The sequence below is a fragment of the Microplitis mediator genome, chromosome 5 (genome assembly GCF_029852145.1).
Source record: "Microplitis mediator isolate UGA2020A chromosome 5, iyMicMedi2.1, whole genome shotgun sequence".
NCBI classification, from domain to species: Eukaryota; Metazoa; Arthropoda; class Insecta; order Hymenoptera; family Braconidae; genus Microplitis; species Microplitis mediator.
This window is the reverse complement of record NC_079973.1, coordinates 21,000,390-21,014,620: the sequence shown is the minus strand read 5'-3', so window position 1 is coordinate 21,014,620 and position 14,231 is coordinate 21,000,390. Positions and strand designations below refer to the sequence as shown.

The 14,231-nt window shown below is 27.8% G+C and overlaps 2 protein-coding genes across 3 annotated transcripts; one reads left to right on the top strand and one right to left on the bottom strand.

Moving 5' to 3' along the window:
• Positions 1–2,270: 2,270 nt before the first annotated feature.
• On the bottom strand, positions 2,271–8,374 carry LOC130667870 (endoplasmic reticulum resident protein 44). 2 transcript variants are annotated; one of them, XM_057469760.1, is made up of 7 exons: positions 8,207–8,374; positions 7,710–7,779; positions 5,984–6,136; positions 5,599–5,899; positions 5,462–5,509; positions 4,979–5,274; positions 2,271–3,676 (listed from the first exon to the last, which is right to left on the bottom strand). In XM_057469760.1, exons 1-7 carry the CDS (start codon positions 8,261–8,263, stop codon positions 3,342–3,344), a joined length of 1,260 nt encoding a protein of 419 aa, XP_057325743.1. In that variant the 5' UTR covers positions 8,264–8,374; the 3' UTR covers positions 2,271–3,341. The 2 variants fall into 2 exon arrangements, with proteins under 2 accessions (XP_057325743.1, XP_057325744.1); XM_057469761.1 differs by lacking the exon at positions 5,462–5,509 and having other exon boundaries at positions 8,207–8,373.
• Positions 8,375–10,504: 2,130 nt separating this feature from the next.
• LOC130668115 (thioredoxin domain-containing protein 5 homolog) lies at positions 10,505–13,522 on the top strand. Its single transcript, XM_057470210.1, has 5 exons — positions 10,505–10,662; positions 10,820–11,014; positions 11,686–11,835; positions 11,899–12,007; positions 12,570–13,522. Exons 2-5 carry the CDS (start codon positions 10,863–10,865, stop codon positions 13,320–13,322), a joined length of 1,164 nt encoding a protein of 387 aa, XP_057326193.1. The 5' UTR covers positions 10,505–10,662; positions 10,820–10,862; the 3' UTR covers positions 13,323–13,522.
• The last annotated feature ends 709 nt before the right edge of the window (positions 13,523–14,231 follow it).

Sequence of the window (14,231 nt, the reverse complement as noted above, 5' to 3'; positions counted from 1 at the left end):
TGACAGGTAACGCTTTGTTATTTTCAATATAATTAAATAAAATATATAAGTATGGACGTTAAATCGTGCCTGGATAAATATGTTATATATGAATATTATTAGTGATGTTCTATTTGATTAATGACAACATAAAAAAAAGTAAATGAATTTATCAAGATTATTTTTTGAATTACTCGATAAATTAAAATCACTTAATTATAACTTAACATTGATTGCACATTTATCGATTTAAAAAAATATACACTTGTATTAACTCTCTATTTTCTACGATCCAGAATATCGTGAAAGGTCTGCTTCATTAGAATTTTGGCCAGAGTAATTATTAAATTAGAGATGTGATTATAAAAAGATTGCTAAAATAATTAAAAAAAAAAAAATTCATAGTAAAAATGTATGTGTGATGTTAAATATACATATTAATATTATTATCAATATATATGTATATTTATGTGTGTTAAAAAAAATTATACGCTATAATAATATAAAATGAATAGTTAATTTAAATGAAGTTATACGGTGACCGAATGTAATACATGTATATCACGTTATTCATTAAATACAGCCATTTTATAATGGACATTCAAACTAATTTATTTAATTATTTTTTATTTTTCCTCCATCAGTTATAATATTAGTAGCCCGTAACTTTGCTCCTATTGGGAATAACTCCACACAACATTTATTTTCTTTGTTTATTATGATGTCCTCTAGTGGGAGAAAACGAAAAAAGTCATGAGAAAAATTTATTTTCCAAATTCAGACCCATATGAGGATAAATGATGATAAATGAGGATGACACTGACTATGCTTTTTGTGGGATAGTAACCCGTAACTTTTTTTTCCACTGTCCTCTGGCCGAAAAATGGCCGCCGCGCTAAACGAAGTTGCCGAAGATAAAATATCCGCAATAAAATATCCGAATACATTTTATCCGATAGACAAAATATCCTCAGACTAAATACTCGATAGATGAAATATCTTATAATATGAATACTTTTCATATGAATAGTACGGTACCCTTTTATATGAAATTTTTAATATATTTGCACATAAAATTTGAGTGTGTGATATTAAAAATAGATCAACACATATGCTTGAAATCGTATTGTGTCCTTTTTTCACAGATTTTGGGTGGGTATTATTTTGAAAATAGGTCAACAAATATGCTTGAAATGATCGACAGAATATTTTGTCACAAATTTGTGTCTCTTGAATATTTAGTCCGGGGATATTTTGCTTATCGGATAATTTGTATTCGGATATTTTATCCGCGAACTACAAGTCGAGCGACCGTAAACAACACACCTTGGCCAGTAAAAAAAAAAGCCTCAGATCACATGTTTGTCAGCCTCGGCCAACAATTACATGTGATCTGAGACTTTTCTTATTTTACCGCCCTGGATATGTAATATACTATTCATGTTATTTTTCCCGTATAAATCGATGACAATAGTATCACAGTGTCCATGGCCCGAAACGGCCCGTGTCTCCGAGCTACGGAGCTCAAAAAAATAATTTTCTTTTCTACTTTTTTTGAGCTTCTGCTAGAATGAGTCACAACAAACAATGTTAATATTATTGACAGTTACTCAAAAGCGCGAAATTCAAATTTCAAAAACGCTTGTTCACTAATTATTTTCGGTTTTTACATTTTAAAATTTCAACATACAACGTAAATTGTTTGAGTTGGGAAAGCTCAAAAAAAAAAATCTGTCTATCGGTTGACCCTGCGGGCTAGCCCCAAAACTTCCCGCTGTTTTCGAGCTCCTTGCGCTTTTTATGTACAGTCGAAATCCATTAATTCGGATTCCATTATCTCGAAACTTCCCCTCAATCTTAATCCCCACTACGAGCTATGCTGTCTCCCTCCCGATGCTATACATTTGTATGTGTCTGTATATATTTTATGTATGTATCATTCATGTAGATGTAAGAGCATCTGCGTATAGTTTATTTTTTAAGGGAGGAGCATCCGTTAACTCAGAAACTCCAAGAAATTTCCGCTCCTCCGTAGACTAACTGTCCGAGTTAATGGAGTTTGACTGTATTTACAATAATGTTTTCGAGCTCAAGGAGCTCAAAAACAGCGGAAAGTTTCGGCGCTCGCCCACAGAGCCAACCGTTGCCCAGATTTTTTTACTAATAATCAGACAAAAAATTTTTTTCTAATTTTAAATAATTAATTTCATAACGAAATTCATAAATAAATTTAAAAAAAAATGAGTCATGTTTATAATAAATATATGAGAAAAATAATAGTAAATAAGCAATGACTTAGACAGGTTTTTATTAACAATAAAATTAATACCATCGTCTATACAAATAGCAGAACATTATCATAATAATTTTTTTAATAGCTTGCATATAATTTATTTAATGTACTAGCAAATAAAATAATAATATTTATCAATCTATATGATATAAAAAAAGAAAATTCATCACGACAATAAATCGTTTTTCTCGCAGTGTTTAATATCATCCATCATATAAAATTACGCACGTATTCACTATACACTTGTATCATTAAAAAAATCGTCAAATTAATTTTAATCAAATATGAAACATGTGTGCATATTTACATTTATAACATCAACTTCTTTTTTTACGATTGTACAAAACTATTTGTTGCAGGTCTAATCCCTCGAAAAGATAAGTAATAAAAATAAATTTCGAGATTATCATTATTTTTACTGCCTCTAAATTGATTGTAGTTTTTTGAATTGATAAGTCAGAGATTCTCTAAATGAAATCCAATAAAAAATAATTCATATAGTAGTTAATTTACGGAGCATCATAAACAATATATTTAATATTTTTATCTTTAATTATATTCAGAAATAATTAATATCTAACTTATTTCTGTACTTTTTTAAAATTGTACTCCGTTTAAATATCCCTGATTCATTTGATTAAACAACAAATTACTCAATAACATTAAATTCTGTCCCAATAAAAAAAAAAGAATTATATTTTCATTTATCTATAAACCATAAGTAAATAATAAGTATCATTAACATATTTATTACTTAAATATTCAGTTAATTAATTAATTCATTATTATTAAATCTTATCAATTGCACCTCGATAAGATTAAACTTATGTGCTATTTAATTATTCAGTGATTGTTATGTTAAGTTTTATTTTATATAAATTTAATACGTAAAGTAATTACGAAAAATTGTTATTTAATATTTTACAGAAGATAAAATTATAATTCATGCCGATTTCATCGTAGTGTAATAAATAAAATAATAAAAATTCAGGGAATCATAAACTCACCACTTTGAGCTGTTTTTTTTTTTTTTTTTTAATTTTTTAAATATTAACTCACATGACTGTTTTTACAGTTCATCTTTAAGTAATGTGTATCTGTTTTTGCTGGGTGCAAGCTTCTTAAATGTTGACTCTGGTGGCACTGTCGGTGTCTTTGGGTCGTCAGAGAGTTCATTACTTGGATCGGGACCATAGTGATATTCACGATGTAATTTACCCGAATACAGATCACGTAAAAATTGTTTTAATTTTCCAGGCTTGTCAATGTCATTGAAGTGTGAGAACAAATACATATGCCGGAAACTATCGATTGCTATCAATGGTAGATCTGATGGACTTTTTCCTAAATGATGGAGTGGATGCGCAAATTTGTAGCCATCGGCCGTTAAAAAGTTCACATTTTCTGTTAAAAAAAAATTTAATTAATAAATTACTATCAGTTATATATCGTATATTGTAAAATAACATGTTAGTTGACTTGTCAAAAGAATTTTGGAATTCTCCGATTTTTTACTTAACAAAAAAAATCCCCTACCGTTTTCCGGCTTTCCGTCATTCGAAATGACAACTCGATAAATTGTATTGTACAGTACAGCCGAGATGTAAGTTACTCAGAAATGTCTCGAAATGTACTCCCACTCCAGTTCCACTAATGTACCTGAAGATCGGAGCGTTTTTCGCGGAACGAAATTAAAAAATAAAAATGAAAACCAAAATTTCTACTGGATCTAGATTTTCAAAATGTTTTACACAAGTCCGAGTATGTCAGTCGCAAACGCGAGCTCCCCTATCTACCCCTTAAGCAATCAAATTACATAAATTTTATGAGTGTGAATGTAACAGATCTCAGACAAATTTACAATTATTATTAAATAGACTAAACAATTAATAAAATAAAATTTTTAAAAAATGCGCATTTGAGAAATTTTGAAATTAATAAGTGCATTTTTTACAAACATTATTTTTTTAATTATTTACTCTATTTATTTATAACTTATGATACTGAAGTTACCCGACGTTTAATAATTTTTGAATTTTTTTTCAAAAGGATAAATTGTAAAAATGCACCTGTAGTTTTTTTTTCATTTTCTACATGTGCCTATTTTTAGTTATTTTTTATTTTTTTGTAATTAATTTGTTAAAAAAATCCGGAAATTTGTAATTGTCCGCTATCTTATGAGTGTGAATGTAGCAGACATCAGACAAATTTAAATTTAAAATTATTAAAAAATAGAGTAAATAATTAATAAAATTACATTTTAAAAAAATGCGCATTTAAAAATTTTGAAATTAATAAGTGCATTTTTTATAAATATTATTTGTTAAATTATTTACTCTATTTATTTGTAACTTTAAATTTATCTGATGTCTGCTACATTCACTCATAAATTTTTTCATTTTCGTTGCGCGAAAAAAGTTCCGATCTTCAGATACATTTCCACTAACGAATTTTCCCGGTTGTGAAAGAAATTATTTCTGCAGTCCTTTAATAAGTTAATCAAATATATACGTAGCTAAGTGATAAACGTCATCTAACATAAAAGGACTGCGAGCACAAAGACAAACACGGCGCACGCATATGCAGAAAACCGAGCGATCGCCGAGTAAAAAAAAGTAACAGAGGAAAGTCATTTCCAAAAAATTTTTCTCCTATGGCCGCTAATTAATTAGCAGGTTCTACTATAATTAAAATTTTGATATTTACGTTTTTCATCAGTCAACGTCGATGCAACGACATCTTTGTATTTCTTAACACTGTCCATATCATCAGGTGCGTGGAATAATATAAGGAATGGTAGTCCTTCTTCCGTTAATTCTTCGGCATTTTCAAATGTTATCTCACGTACAAGTGGTATACATTTTTCTTGTGCCCAAATATTTAATTCATCAAAAACTAACAAACTTCCTTTGTAAGTTTCGTCCTCGTCGTTAGATAAGGCCTTATCGGGCCTAAATACAATAATTGGTTGGTTTGGCGGGTGCATAGCACGACTCGAGTCGCTGTTTAAATAAATTAAAAAGTATATAGATATATTATTTAAAAAAAATTTCTAAAACAACTGTCTTGTTAATAATAAATTTTTGTACGTTATCGAAAGAAAAAGGTGAGTCATTGCGAGTAACGCAAACCTTGAAACTTAAATGAACAACAAAATAAAAAGCTATGGGTTAGTTACATTTTACTCACAATATTTCAATATATTGTCCTATTTCACAGGCTTCATTGGAGCAAAGGCTTATTAAATTATATATTAATATTAATTAAGCAAATTTCATATTAGTACAAATCGAGTATTTAATAGTAATGAAAATTAGTCAACTTACCCAAAGCCAACGTGAAATTGACAATCGTCTTTCAAATTAGTAGCAACTCTACGGAAAATATCGTACTCGGCAACATCTTTTCTATCAAAATAACCGATAATCATACGTTTCTTATCATCTAATTCTGTTAATTCTTTAAGATCTTTAAATTCTTTAATAGGATCTTCTAACTGTTTTTTTATAAATTCGATAAATGCCTCGACTGATCGCTGGCCGCGATATTCACGTTTGGCCGGCTGACCATTTTTGATTATTTTTAACGTTGGGTACTTGGTTATTTGAAACTTCGACGCTATGGAAGCTGTAATAGAGAAAACAAAACATGAATACAATTTTATTTTTGAATTTAAAAAGATATAAAAGAGTTGAATGTAATAAAACTTACACTCTTTATCACAGTCTACTTTTCCCATCACCACACTCGCATCTTTTGGTATATGATCCTTTAATTTATCAGCTGCTTCATCAAATATTGGAGCTAATATATTACTAAATCGACACCACTCAGCATAAAAATTTATAAATACTAATTCACTCTCTGTAATAAAAAACAATAGTGATAAAATGTAATATGCTAATACATTTTATCTTAATTATAAAACTGCAATTCACAAATTCTTAGAAAAATGGAATTGGCAAATTTTGTATGATACTGAAGTTAGCCGACGTTTAATAATTTTTGGGTTCTTTTAAAAACAATAAATTATTTTTAAAAATTGCACTTATAGTTTTTTTAATTCTCTATATGTGCATATTTTTTTTTTTTGTTCATTAATGTATACCAAGAGGATCTGAAAATTCTTAATTGTCCGTTAACTTCAGAATCGTAACGTTGATTATTTAAATTCAAATTTAAAATTTAAAATAATTTTGATAAATTCAAAATTTTTAGAAGTGAATTACGCAGTAATAAAATTAAGATACAAGTACTGATAATAATAATAATCTAATTACTTATATATGAAAAAATTATCGGAATTTTGTTGAAAAAAATAAAATAAAAAATTTGTAATTTTAAACTTCGTCATTAGAAATACAATAATTCATTTTTAATGACAACAATTTGTGCATTTGCTCGACTTTTGTTATCACTTATAACATTATTAGTTATCGTTATTGTCATTTTATGAAGAAATTTTAAATAAAAAAAATACTCTAAAAATATTTATGACTAAATGAGTGTGAATGTAGCAGACAGACAAATTTTAAATTATAAATAAATAGAGTATATAATTAAAAAAATAACATTTACGAAAAATGCACATCAATTTCAAAATTTCTTAAATGCGCATTTTTGAAAAATTATAATTTACTAATTATTTACTCTATTTATTAATAATTTTAAATTTGTCTGTCTGCTACATTTACACTCATATGACTAATGATTTAAAACCAAAATAATCAATTACTCAAAAATTCCCAGAAAGCAAAGATTATTATTTCGTATGAAATTGATTATGGTTCAGTTAATTAGAGCTTTAATTTATACTGAAAAAACCAAGTATCGATAGATTAATGCACCTGTTGATAACAAATGAAATACAAATTGATAAAGATTTAACATAAACCAACTAGAGCTGATATAAGCTAATTAAGCGATAACGATATTAACTACAAAAAAAAAAAAATACTGAAACTTTGAAAAAAAACAAAATATATATAAATTATTTTTAAAAATTAATGTGAATGTAGCAGACATTAGACAAATTTAAAATTACAAATAAATCGAGTAAATAAAAAATAAAATAAAATTTTAAAAAATGCGCATTAAAAAAATTTTGAAATTAATGGGTGCATTTTTTATAAATATCATTTTTTTAATTATAAATATCATTTTTTTAATTATTTATAATTTTAAATTTTTCTAATGCCTGCTACATTCACACTCGTTTTCAAAAACATAAAAATTTCCATAAAGCCTTGAGTTTAAATAAAATATTTTCATTGCAAACTTGTTTATTCTATTTAAACTGTTTTTCAACGTTATCGCGATAATTTTTATCATAGTTATAATTAACTATAAATATATAAGAAAATAGTACATGAATATGACATTGATTATATAATAATAATTATAATAATAATAATAATAGTATTGAATAAATAATTACTCATTAACTCATCGAAATTGTTACTGGTAAGTTTAATTGCCTCTCCATTGGCACGATGTGTCAAGAAAACCTTAAAAAAATAATATATTTAATAAAAAACATTAAAAAAATATGAAACGAAACCAACGAGGACAATTTAATTGTTCAATAATTCAAATTTAATTGATTAAGTTGAGGAACAAATAAATATGATAAATAAATACAACAATAAAGTTGATAAAAAAAAATATATAAATAAAACCTTTAGGTTATATCAAGTCGCAGGGTTATATTTATGTGAATAAAGTAAAAATGTTAAGAGAAAATGAAAAATAAATTGTATAGTAAAATTTTGAAATAATATTTGAAATATGTTAGAAAAATAGTAAAATTATTGAACATCAGGTGCAACGTCGGCTTCGTAAAACGTGTCATTAGAACAAGTGACAAGTTAAGTAAATAGTTGTAATGTATTTAAAATAAATATATATAAAATTGTTTAATATAAATGTACTTACCGATAAAATAGTAACAATAAGATATTTAAATTGGAAGAAACAACGGGAACTCGGCATTTTGTAATCATTAATTAATTACGTTTATATATTTTATAAAAATGCCAACATCGACAGCAGGCATCCGAAGCAACCCGAAGATGCGTCACTTAAGTGAAGTTGGGTAGTAATAAAAGGTGTATGTATACATTTACATATCGAATGTCAACACAAAGAGTGGGGGTGTACACGTTTACACATATCGATATATTTATAAAATATATCGATTCACAGTATCATGAGTATTTACCGCGTAAATTAAATATTTTTAAATATAAAATGTAAAATATATTTTTTTGTTATAATAAATAAGACTCAAGTATACGCAAGTGCGAAAGTAATTGAATAAAAAATTCTATGATCCTGGAGTTAACAGACAATTAACAATTTTCGTATTTTTTTTTCGACAAATCAATTATAACAAAATAAAATACAAAAATATGCACATGTTAAAAATTTAAACAACTAGAGGTGCAATTTTTAAAAATAATTTTTTCTTTTTAATTCATTGTGTAAAAAAAAATCCAAAAATTATTAGACGTCGGCTAACTTCAGTATTATAAAAAATATAGTTTCTAGAATGTTATGATTATAATCGATTATATAAAAATGAAATGAAAATAATATGTTGATAAATTGAGAAAAATATATGATAAAAGTATAATAAAAGATATTTGACTTACCAACTGCTGCATTTAAATCTTGGCGGGAAACCCATTGAACTCGATGAGCGGCTAAGCTGAAGACAAAGGAACTGGGAGCTGAGAGTACTAGCGGCAGCCAAAGATTGAAAGTTCATAAAATGTTTTATTCTTTTTTTGCACTACACTATCACTCACTATCACTTTCACTATCACATACTAACACTTTCACTATCACTCACTATCACTTTCACGATCACTACTATTTCACTATCACTTGTAATAATGATACTGAAAGTAATCAGTCTGAATTTAACAAACATGAGACAATTTATAAATTTTAAATAAATAAATTAATTCATTCAAATAATGAAATTAAAAAAAAAATCACGTACTGATATTTTAAATATTTAAATATGATTTTTAAATTTACATTCTACTTATACTTTATTTATTTATTCAAAAATTTCAACAATCTTTTTGTGAATATTAAAAAAACTTTGTTTTACTCACAAGTATTCTGTTTATAAAAATAAAAAAATTGTCTGTCCGTTACTTTCAGTATCATTTTTTATTTCACTATCACTGTTACTCTCACCACTATCAGTACTCTAACTGCGTTCAAACTATTACTCTCACTATCATTAATTAAAAAAAAACTAAACACTTTTCACTCACTCCCTATCGCGATCACTTCACAAACGAAATTAAACACTACCAACAAAAGAAATTTATTTTTAAAAACTAACGCCGATTCAAATTCCCGCGTCCCGCACTTTTCACTTCTCGACTACTAGATGGCGCTATCAGAGATTTAGCATTCGTTATTCTTTTGTCCCAAAAAATTTTTAATAAATTAATAATTAAATTCAATTACTTTTATCCCATAACTGAGTTACGTATTTCGGCTATTTTTTTAAGTTTCTTTTTAAATAAAAATAATTAATATTCAAAGCTAACGTTGGCTTCACGAAATATCTCGCCTGCGACAATCACGAATTTTTTATTTCGTCCATAATTAAATAATTCCGCGATTTATTATAAATTTATTTATATCAAATTGTTCAGTGTAATTAAATTAATACGATGAATTAATTGTTTTATTATTTTTAATTAAATTATCGCGAGTATGAGCAAAAAAAGGACTGGTACGTACGGACGATGTTAACGCGACAACTTTCGGACCGTTAATGGCGATCTAGGGACACTAGAGCTCTGAGACGAGTCCCATTGGCTGTCGACGATCGCAACACGGTATCGACCAATCAGAATCTTGCATTTCAAAATTTGAATTTCAGGGGCAAGAGGGGAGGCAGAACCAATCATTAAATTCATGCGCAACAATAATTGCGCAGTAAATATGACTAATATTTAATTAATTATTATAACAAATAAATTTAAATTATTAATTACGAGTACTAATTAAAATTTACTAATAATTCAAAATAAAAATTTAAATTTCTTCCGCTTAATAAATTAATTAATCATTTATTAATGCTGAGTAATTAAATAATTAAATAGTTGTCAATTTTTTGAAAAAATATTTAAAAATTGTAAGCAAAAGCGGACGCTAGTTTATCATTTAGTTTCAATGTCTGTCGCTAGATGACGTACCAAAAAAATAAGAGGGGGCGGATTCATTGTCTGAGCATAGATATAAAAAAGCTGATAAAGCCGCTTGAAATCGCTCAATTTTATGCTAATAAACGTCAGCATTCGTCACCTCAAGATCCTACACCAGCTATAATTTAATTTTATAAATTAAGAGTTCCATCAGAGGTATGTAATTTGAATTTCATATATTTTATTTTTGCTAAATGTCATTTCTACCATCAACGACAATGACACGTCGTTATTTTGAATACTTTGTTACTAATAAAGAATTACCTTGTATTTAACTTATTCATACTTATTACCTAGATTTATATTCTTTCAGGATATACCCCTGTTTATCAACAAGGATATCAAATAATTGAATAATGATGCGTGCAATATTATTTATCTGCACTTCGTTGCTTATACAGTTAGCATCAAGTCATGATGAAGATGTCCATACAGTTCAGTATAATGAGGAAACATTTCCAACTGAAGTACAGAAAAAAAATCATTTCATCATGTTCTACGCTCCATGGTAGTTATCATTAAACTTCTGTTAATTTATGAACATATATATATTGTAAACTTACATACGTGTGGTGGCAGTGTTACACTTACCCCTATCCGAAAATTCCCATAGAATCTACTCAAATGCGACACAAACCGCATAGAATCCTGTAGACTGTATTGATTTCTATACGGATTTTGTCGCATTTGAGTTGATTCTATGGGAATTTTTGGATAGGGACAATTCCACGTACATTTCTACTCAAGGAAAGTAGATACAACTCTACTCACTCACAACTTTATTCAGCCTTAACTCTACTCACAGTTTTTTTTACTCAGGTTTAACTCTACTCAGCTAAAACTACTCACAGTTTTTTCTTACTCAGGTTTAACTCTACTCAGTTATATCTTTACTCAGCTAAAACTCCACTCACGTATTTTAGCCCATGGATAAAATATCAATTTTTTGTGAGTAGAGTTGTAGCTGAGTAAAGATACAACTGAGTAGAGTTAAGCCTGAGTAAGAAAAACTGTGAGTAGAGTTGTAGCTACTTCTCTTGAGTAGAGATAAGAGTTGAATTATAACACTGCCATATTAAGATTATATACAAAAGATTTCAAAATCAGTTTCATTTTTGTTGCACTATATTTATAATGACTGAATTTATTGACTCAAACGATTGACAATAAATATTTTAGGTGCGGACACTGCCAAAGATTGAGTCCAACATGGGAAACACTCGCAGAAATGTTAAATGAAGAAGAGGACAGCCGAGTTAAAATTGCTAAAGTTGATTGTACGACTGATAGCTCTATTTGCTCTGAACATGATGTCACTGGTTATCCTACGTAAGTTATTCTTATTCATGCACTTGATTGTATAGTTTTTTATTAATTATTCATTTTTTTTAGTTTGAAATTTTTCAAAGTCGGTGAAACTAATGGTATCAAATTCCGTGGTACTAGGGATTTACCATCATTGACAGCATTTATTAATGAACAACTAGGAAGCATACCTGCGGTAATTTTATATATTTATATAATTAATAAACAGAATAGTTTACTTTTAAATATCAAGCTCTTAAATAACTCTAGTATATTTTTTAGTAATTGTTTATAATATGATACTGCAGTTAGCAGACAACAAAAAAATAAAAAATATGCACATGTAGAAAATGAAATAAACTATAGGTGCAATTTTTTTAAATATTTTTTTTTTAAACGTATTGCTTTAAAAAAAATCCAAAAATTATTAGACGTTGGCTAATTTCAGGGTCATATTTATAATTACTACTGGTCAATTTATGAGTGTAAATGAAGCAGACATAAGACCGTTTTCAAATTACATACAAAAAAATTAACTTTTTAAAAAAACAAAATTTAAAAAAATGCACGTACTGATTTTTTAGTTTTCTAAACGTGCATTTTTTTATTTTTATTACATACAAATTTTATGTTATTATTTCAAAATTAAAAAAATTGTCAGCTGTCCGCTAACTTCACTCTCTTGTAAATTTTCTAGAAAAGAATTTTTTTTTTCTTCAAATAATTAAGACCCTGCTTACTTTTTTCTGTTGAAATAGGACGCTGAGTTGAACACAGCAGTACCAGACCCAGTGAACGGCTTAATAGAATTAACAGATGCAACATTTAATGATCATGTAGCGAAAGGTTATCACTTTATAAAATTCTATGCGCCTTGGTGTGGACACTGCCAAAAATTAGCTCCAACGTGGGACGAACTTGCTAACAGTAACAGTCATGATACATTAGTAAGTATTGGAAAGGTTGATTGCACGCAGTATCGCGATATTTGCGAGCAATTTGACATCAAAGGATACCCGACATTGCTGTGGATTGAGAACGGAAAGAAAGTAGACAAGTACTCAGGTGCGCGTACTCACGAGGAACTGAAAGAGTACGTCGCTAAAATGCTGCAAAAGAGTACCGACAAAGTTGACGAGAACGACGATGCTGTCAACGACAACATCCAGTCGGTATTGAATTTGACCGGGGAAACGTTTGAACACGGAATTGAAAAAGGTGTCACGTTTATTAAATTCTTTGCACCCTGGTGTGGACACTGCAAGCGTCTAGCGCCGACATGGGAAGACTTGGGTAAGAAATTTATTGATAATCCGGATGTTCATGTTGTTAAAGTTGACTGCACTTTGTCAACCAACAAGCAGTTGTGTGATGATCAAGAAGTTGATGGTTTTCCTACACTTGTGTTGTACAAAAATGGAAAAAAAGTTGATGAGTACAACGGATCTCGTACACTTGATGATCTCCATGACTTTGTTGTCAAACATTTACAGGCTCACGATGAGCTGTAATTTTATTTATTTTTTTAAAATTTCATTGTGATTTTTATTACAAGTTAACATCAAATAACTTCCCCAGTAATGCAAAATTAGACAGACGTGTGTGTGTGTGTGTTTTTTTAGTTACGCATTAATTCTATCATCATATGTATGTATGAGACTATGGATTTTTTTTTAGAACCTAGTTTCGTATTAAAAAAAAAAATTTTAAACCAACAAATATTATCGATGTAAAATAATTATGATTAGAAATTGTGCTTCCGAAACAACCGATAGACTTAATTATTTAACGAGCAGTACAATATTTTAAACGTAATTATCATTCCATATCAGTTACATAATAATATAGACCAGGAAAAATACTTTTTTTAATTTACCAGTGAAATTATTTATTTTTAATTAACAAAAACAAGGTCAAAATTTTGAAATTTTCTTTTTTTTTTACATTAAAATAATTGAGGCTAAAAAATTTTTTACTTAAAATTGTTTATATCAAAGTAAATTTTTCTGTTTAAAAAAAATATTTACTAATGACAATTTAAAAAAATGTTTGAGCCGCAATTAATTCAAACGGCTTATAAATAAATGAACAATTAAAAAATGGCTAGTAAATAAAATATGATTACACTTAAAATTATAAACAAAACAAAAAATTATCCCAGCAGGAAGTTAAAAGTAACCCAGTGAATGATATTGTTTGTTAACAACAATCCTACGCATTTAATCATTTAAATAGACTTAAAGTTCAACAGTAAATTAATTGTGATTCTAGTTTGTATAGTAATACACAAATATATGATATATTTAATTGAATAACTTGGAACATGATGTACTTTACATATTATAATAGATTAGTCTTTATTGTAATTAACATTTACATCGATACGTATTTTGTATGAGACCAAACGAGGCAATCTACTT